Source organism: Salmo trutta, chromosome 7, assembly GCF_901001165.1.
Source record: "Salmo trutta chromosome 7, fSalTru1.1, whole genome shotgun sequence".
NCBI classification, from domain to species: Eukaryota; Metazoa; Chordata; class Actinopteri; order Salmoniformes; family Salmonidae; genus Salmo; species Salmo trutta.
Genome location: NC_042963.1, coordinates 3,083,991 through 3,108,509, shown reverse-complemented (window position 1 = coordinate 3,108,509; position 24,519 = coordinate 3,083,991). Strand labels below are relative to the sequence as shown.

The window sequence follows — 24,519 nt, the reverse complement described above, 5'->3', positions numbered from 1 at the left end:
AAATATGAATGATGTACTTTAAAGCTGGAAACTGGTTGTGAAGAAGCCCTAGTCCTGATTTAAAAATATATATAATATATATATGAGCTGAAAATCCCCCACTGTGATGAAAGCCAATACCCGTCCTTCTCCCTTTCCTGAAAGGCGTCCAGAGTTTGGGTTCAAAACAAAGTGGATGAGTCCAAACATGAAATCCACTCTCAAGTAGATGCCATAACTGCCGGAACAGCATCTGTGGTCAATCTTACTGCAGGTGAGTGCCCAAGAGTTTCCTTACTGATATTTGGAACCATGTACTCATGTAGAGTTTTCTGTTATATTTGCATGAGAATCCTTGTTTATGAAAGGCCTCTAGACTTAGCTCGAAAATGCCCTCTTAAAAATAACAGCCGCTTATCTTCAAGGGCAAAACCCACAGGGATAGAATCAAAACGCACATTTTCCAAGTCGATCTGGAACGACTAGGGAGGAGGGGTCTGAGTTCCCTTTAGATAATGGAGCATTTCCCATTTACCCTAATAATTATTTCCATTGATGAATAAATAGTGAGCGTGTTGTCCTGAAGCTTAACTAGCTGACAGCCTATCCATGCTGTCCTCTCCTCTCCCTGCCTCCTCTCCCTGCCTCCTGTCTGGAGCTGTGCCATGCTGCTCCACACTGCTCCCTGCCAGCCTTTCAATAGGTTTTAATCTATCCCAGCCATCTGTTGAATGGCACTGAGGCTCCCTGTTATCATCCAATAGAAACTTTTACCTGTCCACAAATGACTATCACTTCTCTCTCGCTCTCGCTCCCTCTGTGTGTGTGTGTGTGTGCGTTTATCGCCACAATACCATATCCAATGTGTTTTCATTATGATGATGGTGACACTGATGTGTGTGTTATTATGGCACCACTCAGGTTGCTGCTTGTGGTTTGGGCTGAGAGAGTGGCAGAGCAGAAGGTATAACAAAGGGTTAACAAGGACTGTCTCTTTTCCCTAGGTGACCCTACAGACACAGACTACACGGCGGTTGGCTGTGCCATCACCACCATCTCCTCCAACCTGACAGAGATGTCTAGAGGGGTGAAGCTGCTGGCAGCGCTGGTGGAGGACAAGGTGGACAGCGGGCAGAACCTGATGGGAGCTGCCAGGACCCTGACAGGGGCCGTCTCTGACCTGCTCAGGTCTGTGGAGCCTGCAGCTGGAGAGGTACAGACACAAAACGGCACTGTTCTACCAATCACATCTGCTCTATTCTCCGAATTACAATGATTACACAGAGATTGAGACATACTGCATGTGGACTCCCTTTTAACAAAGACACTAGTGTGTTTCTTTTAGTATGTTTCCGAAAACGATAATGATGTGTTTTGTAGAAATAATCACTGGGAGCTGGTGATGTGAACTGTATCTGAGAGCAGCGGAGTGCTGTGATTGTGCTGTGGTGCCGCGGTAGGGTCAGTGTTGTGAATGTGGTGATGTCACCCCCTCCCATGCAGCCCAGACAGACGGTGCTGACTGCAGCAGGAAGCATAGGCCAGGCCAGTGGGGACCTGCTGCATCATATGGGGGAGGGCGAGACCGACGAGAGGTTCCAGGTTGGACTGGACTTTCCTTTCCATTTCTATAGTAACTGCTGCAAAACAGGAAAACACACGTGTTTGAAGCCTGCTTAAAGCTTCACACACACTTATGTAACGGTATCAGGCTTTGTTTTCTTTAGCTATTGTAATTGAATGGACAGCAAAAAGTCTGCTCAGCTCTGCTGTGAGTCAGTGAGTGACATTGATGAATGTGTTTCAGGACATTCTAATGAGCCTGGCCAAAGCGGTGGCCAACGCAGCTGCCATGATGGTCCTCAAGGCCAAGAATGTGGCCCAGGTGGCAGAGGACACAGTGTTGCAGAACCGAGTGATTGCAGCTGCTACTCGGTGTGCCCTTTCTACCTCACAGCTGGTGGCCTGCACCAAGGTACTGCCCTGACTGACTGCCACACCCCTGTCCCTGTCTCCTGTAGACATGAAGGACAGCTCAGGGCAAGAACTGAGATAAGAGAAGAGCTGGCTTACTGAAATTAAATGGCTGTTTGTTTGTTCTATCGCTAAATTTCTAGTACAGAGTAGCGTATGCTAAGTTAGTTTTGTCAACAATAACATTATCATTCTTGTACACACCAAAATGAGTCCACTAGCATCTCTGAATGTGTTGTTTAGTTTTGAGTGGCCAGTCGAGACTGATTGTGGACTGTTCGTCCAGGTGGTGAGCCCCACCATCAGTTCCCCGGTGTGCCAGGAGCAGCTGGTTGAGGCAGGGAAGCTGGTGGACCGCTCGGTGGAGAGCTGCGTCAAGGCCTGCCTGTCTGCAACAGACGACAGTGAGCACCTGAAGCAGGTAGGTGCCGCGGCCAACACGGTGAGCCAGGCACTCAGTGACCTGCTGCAGCACGTACGCCACTATGCCAGCTGTGGTGAGCCCATCGGACGCTACGACCAGGCCACAGACACCATCATGACCGTCACCGAGAGCATCTTCACCTCTATGGGAGACGCAGGTGAGCTCTGGGAGAGGAGGGGAGGGGAGTGGAGAGACAGCTAAAGTGGAAGGGGGAGGCGAGTGGTTCAGAACTTTTTGGGAGGTGGGGAGAGAACATTTCACTCTTGATTCATCTTGCAAGTATTTTCACATTCCTGGCTAGTTTTGGCATTCAGCAGTTTGAGTCTCAAACCATTAGCTAGCTATTATCAAAGGACACAAGATGTAATAATTATCATTCAAGTAGACAGGACTATCCAGCCTGTTTCTTGTCTTTGATTTTCACTGGGGTTGTTCCTATGTATTTTGACTGAGTGGGACCTAAGATGTTGTCAGGTTAAGATTTATATTAACTGACCTTCAATACCCTGCTGTTGAAACATTTTCAAAGCCTGAAATGTTTGTTATGGGTTGCCCATGAGTCTGAAGAATTCCCAACCCCAGCCAATCCTCAAGGGGTCATAGAAAGCATGTCATCGAAAACCACTACAGAGCTTAAAATCTGCTCTCAATCACATTCAGTGCGGCTTTGAAATGTAACTGAAAACATATGACTTTAAAAAGTTGTATAGGGCTTAACACGCTGACTTTCGTAAAACATCGTAAAATAAAAACTGCAGTAGATCAGCCAAGTATAATTTATTATGAAATATGTCTTTAAAAGTCCCATTTCACTGATAGGGGAAAAAATTTGTCTCTAAGGCTGTAGTCTGTAAAGTACCCTCGATGTCGTGCCTTTGATAGTCTTTTCTCCAGTTATTTCTAGCTGGAGGTGGGTGTTTAGCAGTAACAGTTTTATAGGCTGACTGGGGGAAATACGGTCGCTTCTGTACAGCACTATAGAGGTTTTATAGTGCTTTTATTCTTCTATTTCCTCACAGAATACACATAAAGACAGATGTATTTTTTATAACCAGTGAGGAAGACAAAAGTAAACTGCTGTGGTACTATCGGTACGATACCAGAAGGTGAAAAGGAAATCGTGTAGTATAGTGTGTGAGGTCCAATGAGGGATCAGTAATCAGTGAGTGTAGTCTAGGCCATGTTTCTGTGTAGATACTGTAGCACAGTCAGGAGATATTGACCCTGGCTCTGTCTCTCTCCTCTCTCTCTCTCTCTCTCTCTCTCTCTCTCTCTCTCTCTCTCTCTCTCTCTCTCTCTCTCTCTCTCTCACTCTCTCTCGCTCTCTCTCTCTCTCTCTCTCTCTCTGACCCTGTGTAGGGGAAATGGTGCGTCAGGCCAGGGTGCTGGCTCAGGCCACTTCTGACCTGGTCAATGCCATGAGGTCAGATGCTGAGGCCGAGGTGGACATGGACAACTCTAAGAAGCTCCTGGCTGCAGCCAAACTCCTGGCTGATGCCACGGCCAGGATGGTAGATGCTGCTAAGGTACAGGGACAGGGACAACCACTATGCTAGCCTACTTAGAGTTCTACGATAGATTGTTGTATGCCATTAGTGTGTAAACTGTACAGTATGTCATGTTAGTGTATTATCATTAGTGTCATGTTTGCAACTATAACTAGAATTCCACTGCTGTCATTTGTTGGAAAGGAGATTTATAGTATTCATAATGTAGTCTGGGCTGTAGCTTCTCTTTAGAGCTGAAATAATGAAAGTCCAGGACCAATGGTTCTTAATAAGCCCTTGGCGCTGTAGACAAGTATAAATGAGCAGGATATTATCAATGTGAAAATGCCAGGCACGTGAAACGATGCTTATGCTTTTGCTCTGTGACACATTCATCACAACACTGCTGCCATTACAAAGAGGAAATAGGAATCTTGCACTGGTGATTTCCTTGGAAACTGTCAGAAAGCAGACAGTGTCTAATGCTGCTCTGCATTTAATGTACGGTCACAGTGTTTGGAAATTGTTCAGAGTGCTACTGAGACATTAAATGTACAGTCAGTGTTGGGAAATGTTCAAAGCGCTACTGACACATGTGGTTTACAGTCACAGTGTTGGGAAATGTTCAAAGCGCTACTGACACATGTGGTGTACAGTCACAGTGTTGGGAAATGTTCAGAGCGCTACTGAGACATGTGGTGTACAGTCACAGTGTTGGGGAAATGTTCAGAGTGCTACTGAGACATGTGGTGTACAGTCACAGTGTTGGGAAATGTTCAGAGCGCTACTGAGACATGTGGTGTACAGTCACAGTGTTGGGGAAATGTTCAGAGCGCTACTGAGACATGTGGTGTACAGTCACAGTGTTGGGGAAATGTTCAGAGTGCTACTGAGACATGTGGTGTACAGTCACAGTGTTGGGGAAATGTTCAGAGTGCTACTGAGACATGTGGTGTACAGTCACAGTGTTGGGGAAATGTTCAGAGTGCTACTGAGACATGTGGTGTACAGTCACAGTGTTGGGGAAATGTTCAGAGTGCTACTGAAACTATGAGAGAGGGTTTGATATTCCCTTTGTCACTGCAGAACTACGATTGTAGTTAGTGGTGATTTTGCTTGTTGTGTCTGTTTGTGCCTGCCTGCCTGTCTGCTTGTCTGCTTGTGTGTGTGTGTGTGTGTGTGTGTGTGTGTGTGTGTGTGTGTGTGTGTGTGTGTGTGTGTGTGTGTGTGTGTGTGTGTGTGTGTGTGTGTGTGTGTGTGTGCATGCGTAAACAGGGAGCTGCAGCTTACCCAGAGAATGAGGACCAGCAGCAGAGGCTGAGAGAGGCAGCAGAGGGGTTACGTGTTGCCACTAATGCTGCAGCTCAGAATGCCATCAAGAAGAAGCTGGTCAACAGGCTGGAGGTGGGTTGGGTGGAGAATGAGAGAATATTCTAACCTTTGTGCTAACTTTGAGTCCCTGTCCAGTTGTAGCTTTGTAGCAATCAACGTTTTCGACTTTACACTACTATGTCCTTTCTCACAAACAAACCCCATAAGTCCATCCAACACCATGATGCACCTTTAAAGAGGAGAGTGTGTCAGTCACCCCTACATAGATGTGTGAAGATGCACAGCCCCCCCCCCCCCCCAAGCCTTATGAAAGAGCATTGCAAAAGGCTAAATGAATTAGAATTAATTTGCACAAATGAGGTGTTGTATTTATTCTCTACATTATTTCTGTTCCTGCAGCAAGAGTATGTGAATCCTATTAGTTGTGTGAATTAGTTAATCGTAGTGTAAAGATCTGGGTTTAGCACCTAGTATTAGTAGGCCCCTAAAGACCAGACCCGCACTGCACTGGAGCTTCCACTGCACACACTAACCGAAGGCTGGAGTCAGTTTGATATCTGATGCATCATTCTCTGTAGCCTGTAATGGTAATGGCTTCCACTCCAAAGAGGAATCAGAGATAATAAAAACCATTTAGAATGTAATGTGTTTAGATTAACTGATCACATACTGCCCATTCATATGGCTGAAATGTCTCCTACTGATCTCCTAAAGCTTTGTATCTGTTTGGGTTTCAACACATTGCCTTGTGTGTTGTCCTTACCAGCATGCTCTGCTTTTAAAATAATACTAAATATGTAGTCTGTTTGTAGTTGTATCTGTTTCTGTTTCACCAGATAGAAATGAAGTCTCTCTCTCTTTCTCTCTCTTTCTCTCTTCCTCTCTCTATCTCCCTCTTTCTCTCTTTCTCTCTCTTCCTCTCCCTCTTCCTCTCCTCTCCTCTTGAGAGATGAGCCAGACAGGCAGCATTGTGCAATCTGTTTGTTTTCCACAGGACAAAGATAGCATTGTTGTTCAGGTTCTTGTTTCATCCTCCATCCTTCCTCCCACTTTTCTCTCACCACTTTCCATTTTGTTGATACTTCAAAGAAAGTAATCTGGGTGTGGATTAATGGCAATACAAAAAGTGTATTGTACAGTGCTTATGTATTGCATGTTGAGAAAATGTTGTCCTTGTCCCAAAATACACTACTGTTCAAAAGTTTGGGGTCACTTAGAAATGTCCTTGTTTTTGAAAGAAAAGCAATTTTTTGTCCATTAAAATAACGTCAAATTGATCAGAAATACAGTATAGACATTGTTAATGTTGTAAATGACTATTGTCGCTGGAAACGACAGATTTTTATTTTTTTTATGGAATATCTACGTAGGCGTACAGAGGCCCATTATCAGCAACTGTCACTCCTGTGTTCCAATGGCACGTTGTGTTAGCTAATCTAATTTTATCATTTTAGAAGGCAAATTGATCATTAGAAAACCCTTTTGCAATTATGTTAGATATTCCATAAAAAATCTGCCTTTTCCAGCTATAGTCATTTACAACATTAACAATGTCTACCCTGTATTTCTGATCAATTTGATGTTATTTTAATGGACAAAAAATGTGCTTGGTCAGTTGTCGATGTCCTCTAAGAAATTCCTAAAGAACTCTTTGGCTTAGTTTGTGACCCCTCATTATGTTTGATCTATCTGGGAAGCTCAATCTGATACTGTATACAAAGCAGTATTATATACCAGGTAGTTTGAGTCCTGGATGCTGATTGACTGAAAGCCATGGTATATGAGACAAAATACCACAGGTATGATGCAAAATTACTTTTTTACTGTTCTAATTACGTTAGTAACCAGTTTATAATAGCAATAAGGCACCTTGGGGGTTTGTGGTATGTGGCAAATATATCACGGCTAAGGGCTGTATCCAGGCACTCCACGTTGCGTCGTGCTTAAGAACAGCCCTTAGCCGTGGTATATTGGCCACAAACCCCCGAGGTGCCTTAATTATACCACCCTCATCTATGTCTCTGATGTAAAACACATACCTACAACAATCTCTGTCAATATCTCTCTCTGTTTCTGGAACAGATTGCTGCTAAACAGGCTGCGGCTGCTGCTACTCAGACCATCGCAGCTGCCCAGAACGCTGCTGTGTCCAATAAGAACACTGCCTCTCATCAACAACTAGTACACAGCTGCAAGGTACAGTAATATGGGTAGAGATTGATCCACAGCAAACAGGATCACTGTTAGATCACTCTGGTGAAATACATACAGTATTGAATCGATTACTACATTGGCAGCATTTATATTGCAGGTTTCATTACATTGTTTTAATCAAATGATATGTCTACTTGAAGGCAGTGGCAGACCACGTCCCTCAGCTGGTCCAGGGGATGAGGAGTAGTCAGGCTCAGCCAGAGGAACTCAGTGCCCAACTAGCCCTCATCATGGCCAGCCAGAGCTTCCTACAGCCTGGCAGTAAGATGGTGACGTCTGCAAAGTCAACTGTCCCCACAGTGACGGACCAGGCTGCAGCAATGCAACTTGGTCAATGTGCCAAGAACCTGGCTACCTGCCTAGCTGAGCTACGGACAGCCACCCAAAAGGTAAGTTCTGTACCCAGAGGCGTAGCACACACCCTCACAGCCCCCGCAAGGCGGAGGGGCCCCTGAGCTTTGGGGGCCCCCAACCTCCCCCCGCAAAAAAAAAAATACTTTTCATTTGTATTTTTTATGTTGGGGTTGTGGTCCCCCCGGAGGTTGGGCTCCCCAGATAGTGAACACGTCATAAGCCGTTAATTTTGGGGTGGAATTACAGGAAATTGGCTTTAAAACGAAAACATTTTATCTCAGCCTCATGGCAAAATGTGTCAAATAGCAGGAAATTAGGTCAGTGGTTCTTGAAAGTCGGAAAAATTTATTTATTTTTATTGTTGAAAGAAAATGAATTTTGTTGGATTATTTAAGCTTAACATGTGGAGTAACAGTTTTCTTTATTTTAACTATTTTCTATATTGTAGAATAATAGTGAAGACATCAAAACTATGAAATAGCACATTGTAGTAACCAATCATGTAGTAACCAAAAAAGTGTTAAACAAATCAAAATATATTTTAGATTTTAGATTCTTCAAAGTAGCCACCCTTTGGCATTCTCTCCACCAGCTTCACCTGGAATGCTTTTCCAACAGTCATGAAGGAGTTCCCACATATGCTGAGCACGTGTTGGCTGCTTTTCCTTCACTCTGCGGTCCAACTCATCCCAAACCATCTCAATTGGGTTGAGGTTGGATGATTGTGGAGGCCAGGTCATATTATTTTTGTCCTTTAGTAGTGGTTTCTTTGGCTTTTTTGAGGAATCTCAAATATAAAATATATTTTGATTTAACACTTTTTTGGTTACTACATGATTCCATATGTGTTATTTCATAGTTTTGATGTATTCGCTATTATTCTCAATGTAGAAAATAGTAAAAATAAAGAAAAACCCTTGAATGAGTTGGTGTCCAAGCTTTTGACTGGTACTGTGTATTTAGGGGAATTTAAAGGAAAATATTTGTTTAGGAAATTTTCTAAATACTTTCAATATTATTAATTTCCATCTCGGCTCTATGCTTGGAAATGCCCTTATCCGGAGCAAAGGATCCCAAATTCAAACTCTCCAAAAAAGTGTTTAAAATTCTAAAAATAATGGATGTTAAAAATCTCATGTAGTTTCTTAAAATAGTCCTCTGTGACTTTAAAGAATATGTTTTTCAAAACTGTGATTCCTAAAAGATGTGTCCGGAGATTGGTCAACTCCGTCAGATTTGTCTAAAATGCTAAATTAGTCAGGAATGAGCAGGGTCAGCTATACCATCAAAGGACCCCTTATTCATGTCCTCATTACATGTAGTGCAACAAGACCACTCATGGTCTGTAAATTTCTCTACTTTTGAGAGATTTAAACTGTCACGTCCTGGCCAGTATAAGGTTAATTGTTTTTGTAGTTTGGTCAGGGCGTGGCAGAGGGTATTTGTTTTATGTGGTTCAGGGTGGTGTGTTTTGTTAAAAGGGTGGTTGATTTAGTAATTCCGGGTTTTGGTTTATGTTTAAGTATTTCAATGTGTAGTCTGGTGAGTGTGTTTCTATGTTGTGTTGATTGGGGTTGGGACTCTCAGTTGAAGGCAGGTGTTGTCTATCTGCCTTTGATTGAGAGTCCCATATATTGGGGTGTGTTTGTGATTCGTGGGTGATTGTTCTGTGTTGAGCCTATGCTAGCCAGACTGTTTGTAGTTGTTCGTTCGTTCTTTTTGTTTTGTTATTTTGTACGTTCATTTTTTGAAGTTAATAAATTCTCAAGATGAGCATACACGTACCTGCTGCGTTTTGGTCCTCCTTCACCGACAACAACCGTGACATAAACAATATTGGAATCACCATGGTCACAACCATGGTCAACTCCATCTGCTTGATAGATTCAGATAGAATATGAATAATGGTTCAAATATGTTACATTTTATTAGGTTTTAGAGTCATAAAGAAACTGAGGAAAAACTAAATTGCTACTATGTATACCACTTAAAAGAAGAATAAAAATGCAATTTTTGTTTCCGTAAAACATAAACTCCATCAATGCTGAAAGATCTGATAGAATGGTTCTGTTTTTATTGGGGATTTTCAAATAAATAATTTTCCATATTTTACAAATGTTTATATTAAACTTTTATTTGTATAATTAAGGCACCTCGGGGGTTTGTGGCCAATATACCACGGCTAAGGGCTGTTCTTAAGCACGACGCAACATGGAGTTCCTGGATACAGCCCTTAGCCGTGATATATTTGCCACATACCACAAACCCCCGAGGTGCCTTATTCCTATTAAACTTTTATTTTTAGAGGCAAAAATATGTATGTTTTGAGTATCTGTTGTCAACTCCGTCAGTGGCTTGTCAACTCTTGTCAAATCTATTGTTTCAGTCCCTCGGCCTTCAGCTGATGTGGAAACAGTAAGCCGGTTTTACATTTTCAAAAAGTCACAGAAGATGAGGTCTTATCTGCACTATCTGCTATAGATTCTAAGAAATCATTAGGCGCTGACAATCTGGATCCATATTTACTCAAGTGTGCGGCACCTATTATTGCTGGTGTAGTGACGCATATTTTTAATCAAGCATTTGTCGTAGGAAAGATTCCTAAATCTTGGAAAACAGCTTTTGTTTTACCACTCCTCGAGGGAGGTGATGGTAGTGAATTGGATAATTATCGGCCCATCTCTAAGCTCTCCTGTTTGGCTAAAATTCTAGAGTCATTGGTGAATAGGCAACTACAATCTTTTTCCACAATACTCTTTCTGGCTTTAGAACTAAACACAGTACTATTACGGCCACTGTACGTGTTGTAAATGATATTACTAATGCCATAGATAATAGAAAGAACTGTGCCGCCTTGTTCATAGATTTATCTAAAGCTTTTGACACTGTAGACCATCCGATACCTTTGGGTAAGCTGTCGTCAATAGGACTGGGATTGGATGCCTGTCGTTGGTTTCATGACTATCTCAAGGATAGAAGTCAGGCTGTTAGAGTTGACGGCATCCAGTCAGAGCCATTGGAGTTGGTTAAAGGGGTCCCACAAGGTTCTATACTTGGTCCATTACTGTTCACTCTCTAGATAAACAATATTGGTGATGAGATAAGAAAGTGTCAAATTCATTTATATGCTGATGACACTGTCATGTACTCTATTGCTTCAATGGCTGACCAAGCATTATCACTATTGGAGACATACAGCTGAAACTTATATACAGCTGAAACTTGTTTTAAATGCAAAGAAAACACATTTTATGATTTTTAATAGGTTCAAAAAGTTGGTTGAAAATACCTACGAGCTTAGATGGTTCTCAAATTAATCAGGTCTCTGCATATAAATACTTAGGGATATGGTTGGATGATGAACTGTCTTTTAAAATGCACATTGACAAACTTTGTAAACGGCTAAAAATAAAGCTAGGCTTCCTCTATAGACACAGGACATGTTTGTCCTCTACAAATAGAAGACAAATTGTGCAAGCTACTTTTATGTCTGTTATAGATTATGGGGATATTATTTACATGCATGCTATGGCATCAACATTTAAATCGCTGGATGCTACTTATCATTGTGCACTTACTGTAGGTTTATTGCGGGTGCTAGCTACAGTACTCACCACTGTGTTTTATATCAAAATGTGGGTTGGACTTCGCTGTCCGTGAGACGAGAACAACATGCTCTCGTGTTTGTCTATAAAGCACTTCTGAATGAGCTACCTTCTTATTTATCATCACTCATCAATATTAGAATTATAATTCCTAAAACCAGGTCTCAAGCATGGATTACACTTGAGGCCCATGCGATTTCCAAAGAGGTGGGTATGGCTGCCTTTTCCTGTTACGCTCCTTGCCTATGGAATAGCCAGCAGACTAAACTTAAACTTGAGTCTCTTGTCCCCCTTGCTCATTTTAAATATTTATTGGAGCATTTTTATTTTTGTATTGCTTGTAACTGTTTCGGGTAATGCAAGTTCTTGTGCTGTTAGTAGAATAGCCTATGTGTAAATGTAATCTGTTGCTGTATTTTTTTTGTGTTATCTGTGATCGTTTTGTTTGTCTTGTGTAGTTTCTTAGTCATTGTACCTAAACTGTATGTGTAAACATGTATACGCAGGGCCCAGCTGTAAAAGAGACCTGGGTCTCAGTCTGTGTTCCTTGTTGAAATAAAGGTATAACAAAAACTCAATCACTGATGGCTAATCCCCTTAATGAAGATAATGTTTTTTGTCAATATTTAAAAAGATATATTTTAATCAATGGACAATAATTGTAAAACTGAAATGCATTTTATAGTGTCTGATGGAGTTGACATAAATCCAGTTAGTTGCTTTTTAAGAAGAGGAACGTGATTAAAGAGTTCCTGTACATGGTGGGATAACTTTCAAGAAACCCTGAGCTCTAAATCAGCAACATTTTCTCTCATCCTCACAGCAAAATGTGTAAAATAGCATGAAATTATGAAAATGTTTCTCTCTGCTCCATGGCAAAAAAAATGTATCGTTGTTTTGCGGGGGCCCCGCGAAAATGAGCTACACCACTGCCTGTACCCCTCTTTCCACAGCTATTGATAGTCATGTTTTCATACAGGAAGCACAGCTTCTGTTCTCTGTGTGAGAGAGGTTTGTGTATGTGTGCTTCTGCAGGCCCATGAAGCCTGTGGTCCTCTGGAGATAGACTCTGCTCTGAGTGCTGTCCAAACTCTGAGGAGTGAGCTTCAAGATGCCAGGATGGCTGCGCACGATGGGCAGCTCAAACCACTTCCTGGGGAATCGGTCAGTTCATTATAGAATAAATTGATTGTTCCAGTCATGCAAAGCAAATCTGCAGATGGGTGAAAATGCATGACTTGGTGCTCCTGTGTTGTCCCTACAGCTAGAGAAGTGTTCCCAGGACCTGGGTAGTACCTCCAAAGCTGTTGGCTCCTCTATGGCCCAGCTGCTGACCTGTGCTGCACAGGGCAATGAACACTACACAGGTAGGAAAGCAAACACAGAGTGCACTGAGAATGATTGAGCAGCACAATAGGAATGTTCACCTAAACTTATGGCAGACATCATTGAGTGGCTGTGTAGAACGTTTTTTCTGGTCTAGACTCATTCTTTTCTGTCCTTTTTGTTAGATGTTATTATTTGACATTAGGAACCGTTTTCAAAATGTCACAATCAGCTACAGGGTCTCAGTAAAGCTCTACTCTACCAAGTGGGGTAAGAGAGGTTATAAAGTAGGCAGTAGAAACCCTAACAATCATTCACTTCTACCAATAGATATTCAAGTGTAATTCAATTCTTGATTTAGTGATGATGTTATCACTATTGCCTAAGAGCAAGCAATAAACCCAATGGGTCCTGCTGCACAGCCTGTCATTTTCTTTAGCCTCCATTCTAGCTCCATTTAGTCTCTCAGGAGAATTGATGAAGACAGATTTGAATAGTGTATTCTAACAATGGCTGCTCCCTCCCTCCCAGGCTGTGCTGCTTCACGCTGGGGCCCAGGGTGCTACTCTCTCCTCATTCATCTTATTTTCACTAGATTCAACATTCCATTAGCAATGGGCTCCACTCGGCTGGATAATGAAATTTGATACAATTTGCTGCGTTCCCTCATCTCAGCTTTGTGTAATAAGTAAAGCCCCAATCTCACATGGTGCCTCGTTCTCCTATCTATCTAATTTGTTTTAACAATAGGGGTGCTTTAGGTTGGGCTCACTGTGCTACTGTTCAGTTACACATTACCAACAACTTGTTCTATTCATTTTGAGCACTAAAGCTGCACCTCTGAATCTGTGTATGTCTTAATACAGGACATCTTTTTTTATTTAATTTTTTTATTTCACCTTTATTTAACCAGGTAGGCAAGTTGAGAACAAGTTCTCATTTACAATTGTGACCTGGCCAAGATAAAGCAAAGCAGTTCGACAATATACAACAACACAGAGTTACACACGGAGTAAAACAAACATACAGTCAATAATACAGTAGAAAAATATGTCTATATACAATGTGAGCAAATGAGGTGAGATAAGGGAGGTAAAGGCAAAAAAAAGGCCATGGTGGCAAAGTAAATACAATATAGCAAGTAAAACACTGGAATGGTAGATTTGTAGTAGAAGAAAGTGCAAAGTAGAAATAGAAATAATGGGGTGCAAAGGAGCAAAATAAATAAAATAAATAAATACAGTAGGGGAAGAGGTCGTTATTTGGGCTAAATTATAGATGGGCTATGTACAGGTGCAGTGATCTGTGAGCTGCTCTGACAGCTGGTGCTTAAAGCTAGTGAGGGAGATAAGTGTTTCCAGTTTCAAAGATTTTTGTATATTTATATTTATTTATTTATATTTAGTGAAGTGATAATGAGATTGAAAGGAAGTGAGATTCAGCTTGCAGTTTGTCTAGTGAATAAATCATGATGCAGCTACCCAGAGTCAGTAGGTTGTTTAGCTGCATCTTAAAGAACAATTATGAGGCACACTGGGATGTTGACACCAGGTTTTCCATCATTATTTCCTGGACTAGCTTTGTTAATCCAACTCCAAGACTTCCACTCACTCCAACACTGTCTGTCTCTGTTGTGTGTAGGAGTGGCTGCCAGGGAGACTGCCCAAGCCTTGAGGACACTGGCCCAGGCAGCCAGAGGTGTCGCTGCCAACACTAAGGAACCCCAGTCTGCGGCGGCCATGTTGGATTCTGCCCAGTACGTCATTCAGGGCTCTGCCATGCTCATCCATGAGGCCCACCAGGCCCTGGTCTCCCCCGGCGACGCAGAGAGTCAGCAGAGACTAGCACAGGTGAGGAACTCCTGACATGCTGATGTACACATACATGTAATTCAATCATCGCATCCAAACTGCTCGCGTGCGTCAACAAGCATCTGCGTAGCCAGGCGCTAAAATAGAACTTGGTTCTATTTGTGACGCTTGATGTGCTGCAAGTCCCATCTCCTCATTGGTTTTTAGGAGCATATACCCACATGGGTGATTGAAAGATGTACTGAAGTCCGTACTCCAGTCCAATTGGTGGTAATGCACCTTAACGTTAGTTGCCAACCACCATATAAAGTCCCAAGAAGAAGAAGCCTGAATGAGGAGAGATTACTAGAAACTAACTCGGTTTACCCTTTTATCTGTGGATTAATTGTCAGAGTGGAGGACCTTGTGCATTTCAGGTAAAATAACAACCCACTGTTTATATCCCAGGACAAATTATCTAGCAACAAAAAGCTAGCTAGCTAAATTGCCATAAATGTTTAATGCTTTTCGACCTTAACCAAATTAATATAAACTCAATAAAAAAAGAAAGGTCCCTTTTTCAGGACCCTGTCTTTCAAAGATAATTCGTAAAAATCCAAATAACTTCACAGATCTTCATTGTAAAGGGTTTAAACACTGTTTCCCATGCTTGTTCAATGAACCATAAACAATTAATGAACATGCACCTGTGGAACAGTTATTAAGACCCTAACAACTTGCCGACAGTAGGCAATTAAGGTCACAGTTATGAAAACGTAGGACACTAAAGAGGCCTTTCTACTAACTCTGGAAAAACATGGACATGGATGGACAAAATCAACATGCAAGCAATGGCACACGCGTGCGCCCGGTCTAGTCAGCATGTGACAGACTTCCTGTATTGACGTCCTATTCAGACAGTTGTGTTAATGTTCCAAGCACAGTGTTTTCTGTTGGGCTCTTTCCTCTCCTCTACATTCTGGATGATAACCGATTTGTAAACCCTGCTACTTTCCATAACAATTATCTGCTTTAAGGGTTGCTATTTTCTCTTCTCAGTCTCCTGCTCACAGGAACGCTCTTCTCCAGTAAAACTGCTTATTTGCAGCAGAGCCCTTTGGGAGATAAACATATTGGTTGGCATATGTCTGTGACGGTAGCATAAATTAGTGACATGGATTGTCGTGCTCCGCTTGCAGGCTGATTTGCATTTAAGATGTTTTTCCTTCTCAGAGCTGTGCTCTGTGACTGTGGAGCGTGGTTAGAATGTGTAATGTCAGCCCACTGACAGGCTGATCTGTGATGTGTTGCAGGTGGCCAAGGCAGTGTCCCACTCTCTGAATAACTGTGTGAACTGCCTGCCTGGCCAGAAGGATGTGGACATGGCCCTAAGAAGCATTGGAGAGGCCAGCAAGAAGCTGCTGGTGGACACTGTGAGTCCTGCTGCCAGACCGGCGAGGCTGCAGTTTGGAGTGTTGATTTTATCACACCACTGAACATGAGTGCTTATAGAGAGTCAATGCTGTCCTAAACCTAAACACACAGTTGGCACATATTACCTCTAGTCATTAATCATTCTACTCAGACATTTCACAATTATCCAAGGAAAAATTTTACATAAACATGACACAAATACCATACGGATTATTACGTAACAAATAATACTGATAATAATGTATGGACTACTATACTTGTGTTTTTCCCGTGTGTCTCCAGCTCCACCCCTGCAGTAAGTCCTTCCAGGACGCTCAGAGTGAGCTGAACCATACTGCTGCAGAGCTCAACCACTCAGCAGGAGACGTGGTCCATTCCTCCCGGGGTACCAGCAGCCAACTGGCCGTGGCTTCTGGGAAATTCAGTGAGGACTTTGATGAGTTCCTGGACGCCGGCGTTGAGATGGCTGGACACACTCAAGTAGGTATCATTATCTATAGCAGGTCCCAACAGCCCCATAGAAATATCTGATTCCTCTCCTGTGAAATAGGTCTGGACAAATGTTATGACGCCTGAATATTCTGTCGGTGGACAGGAGCGGTTTAGATTTAATAGGATAAAATGGAAATGCCTCTGAGGTAGTCGCGTCGAGTGGCTTCAAATTTTTCTGTCGCTTGAGCACTTAAGCTATTTTGATTCATTTGTTAGTTAGGCCTTTTCATCTAATTCACTTAGGCACATGATTGTCCCCGAGAGCACTAACACAGTCAGACGTAATGAGATCTTTGATGATGTTCTGGTTATTTTGCTCATTCATTTGGATAGATTGTGTGGGAGAGCAGTTGATGTAGCATGACACACAGGCCTTAATCAGGCTTAAATGAGTAGGGGACTGGCTGGCTGAGGTGGGGGACACCATTCACATGAGGCCAGTTTCATAGGCCATTCCACCAGATAGACAGTGGGACAGTTGTTGACAATAAGTACAGTTGCATTTTCCTGGAAAGATGTGTCTTAACATGTTGACCACTCTTCAACATATTTTATTCCAAGAAACAGCTGAGTTGTCTTGTGACTTTGTCGTTTTCAGTCCCAAGAGGACCAGATCACAGTGATTGGCAACCTGAAGAACATCTCCATGGCATCCAGCAAGCTCCTTCTGGCAGCCAAGTCCCTGTCAGTGGATCCTGGAGCAGCTAACGCCAAGAACCTGTTAGCTGCTGCAGCAAGGTGAGGCCACTCTATATGGAGCTGAATGGCATAGTATAAGGATGTCTCTTATCACAAACTACTTGAGTATAAGGAGGTCTACATTAGCACAAAGTAAAAATGTAAGGAGTGACTTAGATTAAGTCAATTAAAACACAAACATATTCATATACTGTATATTCTGACTCGGTTTTCATTCAAAGCCACATAAAACAAGTACACTACTATCATAGTTTATATCCATTCTATGAAACACCTCTGCTTTGGTTGTACGGCCCATTTCACAGCATGTTGCTAGGCTGAGAGATAGACAGAGATAGTAGGGTAGAATCCCCCCTGGTGGAGAGATGGCAGGCAGCTGGCCCCGCTGGGCTTTGAGCCTGACTGACTTCCCTCTCTTTAATTGTGCAGATGGAAGCCATGGCTGGAGCTTGTCTGTAATCACTAAGCACAGCCTCAACACTCCTGTACAGTGTGAGATTGTCACAGGGAGAGAGGGGCGATGGGCTCTGCCATGCATGTGTAAAGTAAAAGTGTGTGCGTGTGTGTATATAGAGAGATGTGAGCCTGAAAAACCCTGTGCTGCTGCCCTTGTGTTTCAGAGCGGTGACAGAGAGCATTAATCAGCTCATCACACTGTGTACCCAGCAGGCACCGGGCCAGAAGGAGTGTGACAACGCTCTGAGAGAACTGGAGGTAGCTGTTTTACTGTACATTACACAACCCTTTTGAGGTTCAGGCTAGCTAATATTCATGTTTATTTTATCTCAACACGAAGTAAAGGGTTTTGATGTAGAGACCACGATAAAATCAGGGAGGGATCGGTGGATCTGTCTCCGTCTGTTCGTACATTCGTACGTTCATACATTAGTCACATGTGATATCTCAGACAGCACTAGTCTGATTTTGTTGAAATTTAGGGAAATGATGTGTCTTGCCAAAGAGATCCATAATTAACAACATTACATTGATTGGCTCAAGGGGGGGGGGGGCGCTGCATCATTCGTGGGGAATGAGATATTTACTGCTGCCTTGTTTTGTGTTGATTTGAATCCTGTAAAGCCATGGTTTACCATTACAATTCATTAATGACGGATGAATTGGATTATATTTAACGGCTGAATGAGATGCATGTTGCTGAGGGTTTCTGTATTGACATTATTTTCATGCACAACATTGCTCTGTCTCCACGGGAAATAATTACCAAGTCGTTTACTTCCTCTGTGCCTTGAGCCCCTTCAGCCCGCGTCCCCTCCTTTTCACATGCTCTGATTGTTATTACCAGTCTCTCTCTGTATCCCGCCTGCATCACATTGAATGACAGTCGCCATTCATTTCAACCCCTGGAGTACCACTAATTATACTTTTATGAAACTAACAGATCTGTGGGTTATTCTCCTAAGTGACTAAGTAATAATGCTTGGCGACATGACTTCCCTCTATAAGTTAAAGATGACTTCAAAACAGACCTATTAAAAACAGTTGGGCTTGTTTTTCATGCAGCACACATTTTAATCCCCACAAGTTGGATATCAGATTGGTTCAGCAATTTGTGCTCTCCTTATTGTTGAGCCCCTCTCCCGCTGTGTACAGGCTGTGAGAGGATTGCTGGACAACCCCAGTGAGCCTGTCAGTGAGCTCTCCTACTTTGACTGCATCGAGAGTGTCATGGAGAACTCAAAGGTAAAGCCTTACAAAACAATCACATGCATCATAGACTTTAAATATCAGCAATATCTAACATAATAGACAGCTGAAGAGGTCATCTTACAGTTTCTATCCATTTCCCCATGTGCAGGTTCTTGGAGAGTCCATGGCGGGGATTTCCCAGCACTGTAAGACGGGCAACGTGCCAGCGTTTGGGGATTGTGTGGGAGTGGCATCCAAGGCCCTGTGTGGGTTGACGGAGGCGGCTGGACAGGTGAGATCCCAGCCTAGTACTGACTGACTGTCTGGAGCCTACAACCTCCCTTCCACTCCTCTCTGCTATCAGGTCTGGGTCTGGCACACAACCAACACTCTCTATCAGCTCTAGACCTCTGTTCATGTTTAGTTACAGCACCTACATGTACCTCTCTCTAAATCAGAAACAAAGCCATGAGCATTCCTCTCTCCTCCTCCCCACACTGCAGGCCTCCTACCTAGTGGGTGTGTCTGATCCAAACAGCCAATCTGGTCAAGAGGGCCTGGTGGATCCAATCCAGTTTGCCCGGGCCAACCAGGCTATTCAGATGGCCTGTCAAAACCTGGTGGACCCAGCCAGCAGCCCCTCTCAGGTGAGAATGTAGTGAGACATTTATTATACAAATACTGACTTAATCAAATGGATTGTTAAATTTCAACATCAACATAACATCACACTTCTTCTCACCATATGCATCTTTAGAGAAATGTTTATACTGCTTTGTTTGTCATTTGTTTTGTTTGTGTTTGCTTGTTTGTTAGGTTCTGTCCGCAGCGACGATTGTAGCCAAGCATACCTCAGCTCTTTGCAATGCCTGCCGCCTGGCCTCGTCCAAGACATCCAGCCCTGTGGCCAGGAGACACTTTGTTCAGTCAGCCAAAGAGGTTGCAAACACCACGGCCAACCTCGTGAAAACTATAAAGGCATGTGTATTCTCTGCCATGGTCCACTCATAAATGGTATTCTTGTACTTTGTGCCTTCAGGAAAAGTAGATTTATTGATGTTCTCTGTTTCACTTAAAATATTTCCATCATTTGTAATGAAGACAGATGGCTATATTGTGTAGCTGAGTTGGAGTGTTGGCTTAGGAGGTCATGTCCAGTTGTTTTCTTCCAGGCCTTGGATGGGGACTTCTCAGAGGAGAACAGAAACAGATGCCATGTTGCTACAACTCCACTTATCGAGGCTGTAGAGAATCTATCCACATTTTCCTCCAGCCCGGAGTTTGCTAGTATCCCTGCCCAGATCAGCAATGAGGTTCGTTTTTTCACTATCTATATGAAAATTAAAATGCAGTTCTTGCTCAGAGGACAATTTTTTTTTTATCTCCTAAGAGGTTTCTTCAGTCTACATTGCCACATTGTTTTATTTGTCTGCTCCCTCATAAGTTCTGTAATATAAACGAGACGGCAAAGCTACTCCTACAGATTCCATGAATACATTGGTGACTAGGGCATTCAATCCCCTTGAAATAGGACCTCCGATATAGAGTCAGTACAGTGCAGGAAAGCTGGTGGAATTGGTTTGATGCACCATTTCCCTCTAATTTATTTAATGTCGGTAAATGGCTCAAGGAGAAATCGGATGTATTTTATGTTACAATGTAGCAGAAAGAGTCCTCACACAGCCCTAAAAGCGTTGACTGTTATCTGTTGGAGGGCAGTGTTTAACTGCTCTCTCTCTCTCTCAGCACAGCTGCTCTAATCTTCAGCTTGTTAATCTAATTGTCGAGGGAGGCTTTAGCTGCCATCATAATGACTCTAGGTGTGCCTCTGCATCTCTGTGTAAAGCAGAACAATAATAATAGTAAGAGATGAATGGCATCTGTGTAGTGTGTTGCTATTGAGCTGTTAGATGTTCTTTAACCTGTGTTGTTTTATCACCTTCACTGTCCTCCCCTCCCTCTTTCCCATTTCCAGGGCTCTGCAGCCCAGGAGCCCATCATGCGTTCAGCCTGCTCCATGCTGGACAGCTCCACCCTGCTCCTGGAGACTGCACGCTCGCTCATCATCAACCCCAAAGACCCGCCCACCTGGTCCATCCTGGCTGGGCACTCCCGCACCGTCTCTGACTCCATCAAGAGCCTCATCACCTCCATCAGGTCAGCACAGACCCCTCTGGTTCTGCACTCTGGTGCTCTGGATATTATCCTGTTAACGCCTTGCCGGACAACTCACCCTGAATATAATTCCACTGCTCTATCGATCGCTGCATACATTTAGAATCTGCCATCCTAGAAGTTGTTTGTGTGACTTCAAAGTGAAGGGCATTGTACAAAACAAATTCATCAGCGATCGGATCGTCTCTAAGAAATCTATCCAATCAGAGTTTCAAAGTTGATAACATCGTCATGTAGGCTGGCTCTTGAACCCAACCCATCGGTTTCTGGGACTAATCAAAACGGTCAGAATATGTTAGCGTTCTAGAAATCGTAGGAGAGGGAGGCAAATCCAGACTCATGGTGGAGAAAAAACGTCAGTTTGGCCAGAGCGCTGTGGATGGGTAGCCAGGCAAATTGAGACCCAGGGTGAGGGGGAGTTCAGCTATCTCTGAGTAATTGTCGGTTCGACTGAGCAGTGAGTTGACATGTAATTTATGGTGGTTGGGTTTCCACCTCCCATGTAATAGGAAGAAGAATGCTCTAGGGCACTGATAAAGATGAGTAGGCAGAGTTCCGTGGAGGATCTGCTGTGCTGCTGGTGCTTCTTAGACAGCTTTCTTATACTTAGAAAGACCCTCCTGCTGTTTTGAATAGAAGTGTCTTCCCTCATTATCTCTCACACAGAGTAAATTGCCCCTTAGCTTCAGAACATTTTGCATCTGGTCAACCTCTAGAGACCATGTTTACAAAAAGTGTAGTATACATGATTTTCCTTCTTTGAGGTCTTGTGATACTGCATTAATAACCTGCTTGTAGAAGTACTGCCTTGTTCCTATATATCATGATACTGTTGGTAGGGACAAGGCGCCAGGGCAGAGAGAGTGTGACTTCTCCATTGATAACATCAACAAGTGTATCCGGGACATCGAGCAGGCTTCTCTAGCTGCTGTGGGCCAGAGCCTACAGGGATGTAGGGATGACATATCTTTGGAAGTAAGTTTGAACTGTCAAATCGTCACTATAATTGCTTTTTGTTCATTTTCATTTTCCCCATCGTAATTCTTTGCTGCCCCCTTAGGCTTTGCAGGAGCAGCTGACATCGTCGGTGCAGGAGATTGGACATCTCATCGATCCTATCAATACTGCAGCTAGGGGTGAAGCTGCCCAGCTGGGACACAAGGTACTAGTCTGGGACCATTCCTCTATAGGGAGAAAGTCCTGTCTCCTAGATCCACTCCTCTTATTCAATCTGTGTCTCATACTGTTACATGATACTGTTTCTCCCAGGTGACCCAGCTAGCCAGCTACTTTGAGCCCCTCATCGTGGCGTCTGTTGGCCTGGCCTCTAAGATCGTCGACCAGCAGCAGCAGATGAACATCCTGGACCAGACTAAGACCCTGTCAGAGTCCGCCTTGCAGATGCTCTACGCAGCCAAGGAAGGAGGTGGAAACCCTAAGGTAATGTTACTGTACAACACAGGGCACAGAGGCCATGTTTGAGCAATGGAGCAAAACTTAATTAGTATAGATTTGTGTAAACCTCGTTCCACAATCTATCGTATTGCTTGTTGTAGTTGCATAGCCATGTGTATTGTTATGATGAAGATCTTTGAGTTCCACGGTGGTCTGGTGGGTTTACTGCGTGTCCAGGCGGCCCACACCCACGACGCCATATCAGAGGCTGCCCAGCTGATGAAGGAGGCTGTGGACGACATCATGGTCACGCTAAACGAGGCGGCCAGTGAGGGCGGCATGGTGGGAGGCATGGTGGAGGCTATCGCTGAGGCCATGGGCAGGGTGAGTGGGGCTGGTGTCCTGTACAGTAGGGTGTGTAGTACTGTATAGTAGTAGTGTGTATGTGTGTACATGTGCGTGTACAGTATATCACAGGAAGTCGGTGGCACCTTAATTGGGAAGAATGGGCTCGTGGTAATGACTGGAGCGGAATAGTGGAATGGTTTCAAATACGTCAAACGCATGGTTTTCAGGTGTTTGATGCCATTCCATTTGCTCTGTTCCGTACATTATTATGAGCAAAAAGGGAGGGACTAGCTCTGTGGACAGTGGCTGTGGCTAGAGAACAGCCAATGGAGAGTTGTTTTTGGAATACGGAGGAAGCGGCGTGGTTTATCCTGAAGCCGTTCTCCCTTCAGAAGCCATTCTCCCCTCGGCAGACTCCACTGGTGTATATGTGCATGTGTACTGTGGCCCCAAGCAGCTCAGGAGTAGAGCTCTGCTGAGAACACTCATCTCTTCCTACTGCTTTAAGATGACTCCACCACGGTGGGCGGGCAGAGAAACATCCTCTAACTGACACTCATTAGTGAGATGGATGGGAAGTGTCAGGTCCAGGCCTCAGAGCTGTCGGCTGTCACTCATCCACTGGCTGTCACCCTCTGTCTCCTAAGATCTGTCACAGACTTGATAATAATAAATTATGCCTGCATTCTTGATTGGCTGAATGCTTCTATCAGATGTTGTTCTCTATATGTTTCCAGCCCTTTTAATTCGATTTCTGTTCAAGAAAAGCTTTATTCAAATGTGTGGTAGATGCTTGGTTGAAATTCATATGTGTTGATTATGTACAGTAAGTAGCTAGGTTGAATATACACTGCTCAAAAAAATAAAGGGAACACTTAAACAACATATCCTAGATCTGAATGAAAGAAATAATCTTATGAAATACTTTTTTCTTTACATAGTTGAATGTGCTGACAACAAAATCACACAAAAATAATCAATGGAAATCCAATTTATGGAGGTCTGGATTTGGAGTCACACTCAAAATTAAAGTGGAAAACCACACTACAGGCTGATCCAACTTTGATGTAATGTCCTTAAAACAAGTCAAAATGAGGCTCAGTAGTGTGTGTGGCCTCCACGTGCCTGTATGACCTCCCTACAATGCCTGGGCATGCTCCTGATGAGGTGGCGGATGGTCTCCTGAGGGATCTCCTCCCAGACCTGGACTAAAGCATCCGCCAACTCCTGGACAGCCTGTGGGGCAACGTGGCGTTGGTGGATGGAGCGAGACATGATGTCCCAGATGTGCTCAATTGGATTCAGGTCTGGGGAAGGGGCGGGCCAGTCCATAGCATCAATGCCTTCTTCTTGCAGGAACTGCTGACACACTCCAGCCACATGAGGTCTAGCATTGTCTTGCATTAGGAGGAACCCAGGGCCAACCGCACCAGCATATGGTCTCACAAGGGGTCTGAGGATCTCATCTCGGTACCTAATGGCAGTCAGGCTACCTCTGGCGAGCACATGGAGGGCTGTGCGGCCCCCCAAAGAAATGCCACCCCAAAACCATGACTGACCCACCGCCAAACCGGTCATGCTGGAGGATGTTGCAGGCAGCAGAACGTTCTCCACGGCGTCTCCAGACTCTGTCACGTCTGTCACATGTGCTCAGTGTGAACCTGCTTTCATCTGTGAAGAGCACAGGGCGCCAGTGGCGAATTTGCCAATCTTGGTGTGTGCCTGGCAAATGCCAAACGTCCTGCACGGTGTTGGGCTGTAAGCACAACCCCCACCTGTGGACGTCGGGCCCTCATACCACCCTTATGGAGTCTGTTTCTGACCGTTTGAGCAGACACATGCAC

The 24,519-nt window shown here is 43.7% G+C and overlaps 1 protein-coding gene across 4 annotated transcripts in view; it reads left to right on the top strand.

The window, feature by feature from the left end:
* The window catches only part of LOC115196757 (talin-2-like), a 158,421-nt gene that overhangs the window by 108,821 nt on the left and 25,081 nt on the right, over positions 1-24,519 (top strand). For all 4 annotated transcript variants that reach the window (XM_029757643.1, XM_029757640.1, XM_029757642.1 and 1 more), the window contains 26 exons: positions 145-253; positions 984-1,192; positions 1,483-1,581; positions 1,787-1,954; positions 2,240-2,534; positions 3,737-3,903; positions 5,140-5,268; positions 7,279-7,392; positions 7,551-7,799; positions 12,405-12,533; positions 12,634-12,736; positions 14,337-14,545; positions 15,799-15,918; positions 16,202-16,399; positions 17,010-17,149; positions 17,731-17,824; positions 18,722-18,811; positions 18,927-19,049; positions 19,261-19,404; positions 19,574-19,735; positions 19,930-20,070; positions 20,733-20,914; positions 21,772-21,907; positions 21,993-22,094; positions 22,202-22,372; positions 22,565-22,711. In XM_029757643.1, coding sequence (XP_029613503.1) covers positions 145-253; positions 984-1,192; positions 1,483-1,581; positions 1,787-1,954; positions 2,240-2,534; positions 3,737-3,903; positions 5,140-5,268; positions 7,279-7,392; positions 7,551-7,799; positions 12,405-12,533; positions 12,634-12,736; positions 14,337-14,545; positions 15,799-15,918; positions 16,202-16,399; positions 17,010-17,149; positions 17,731-17,824; positions 18,722-18,811; positions 18,927-19,049; positions 19,261-19,404; positions 19,574-19,735; positions 19,930-20,070; positions 20,733-20,914; positions 21,772-21,907; positions 21,993-22,094; positions 22,202-22,372; positions 22,565-22,711 — 3,930 coding nt within the window. The remainder of the gene's footprint in view (positions 1-144; positions 254-983; positions 1,193-1,482; positions 1,582-1,786; positions 1,955-2,239; positions 2,535-3,736; positions 3,904-5,139; positions 5,269-7,278; positions 7,393-7,550; positions 7,800-12,404; positions 12,534-12,633; positions 12,737-14,336; positions 14,546-15,798; positions 15,919-16,201; positions 16,400-17,009; positions 17,150-17,730; positions 17,825-18,721; positions 18,812-18,926; positions 19,050-19,260; positions 19,405-19,573; positions 19,736-19,929; positions 20,071-20,732; positions 20,915-21,771; positions 21,908-21,992; positions 22,095-22,201; positions 22,373-22,564; positions 22,712-24,519) is intronic.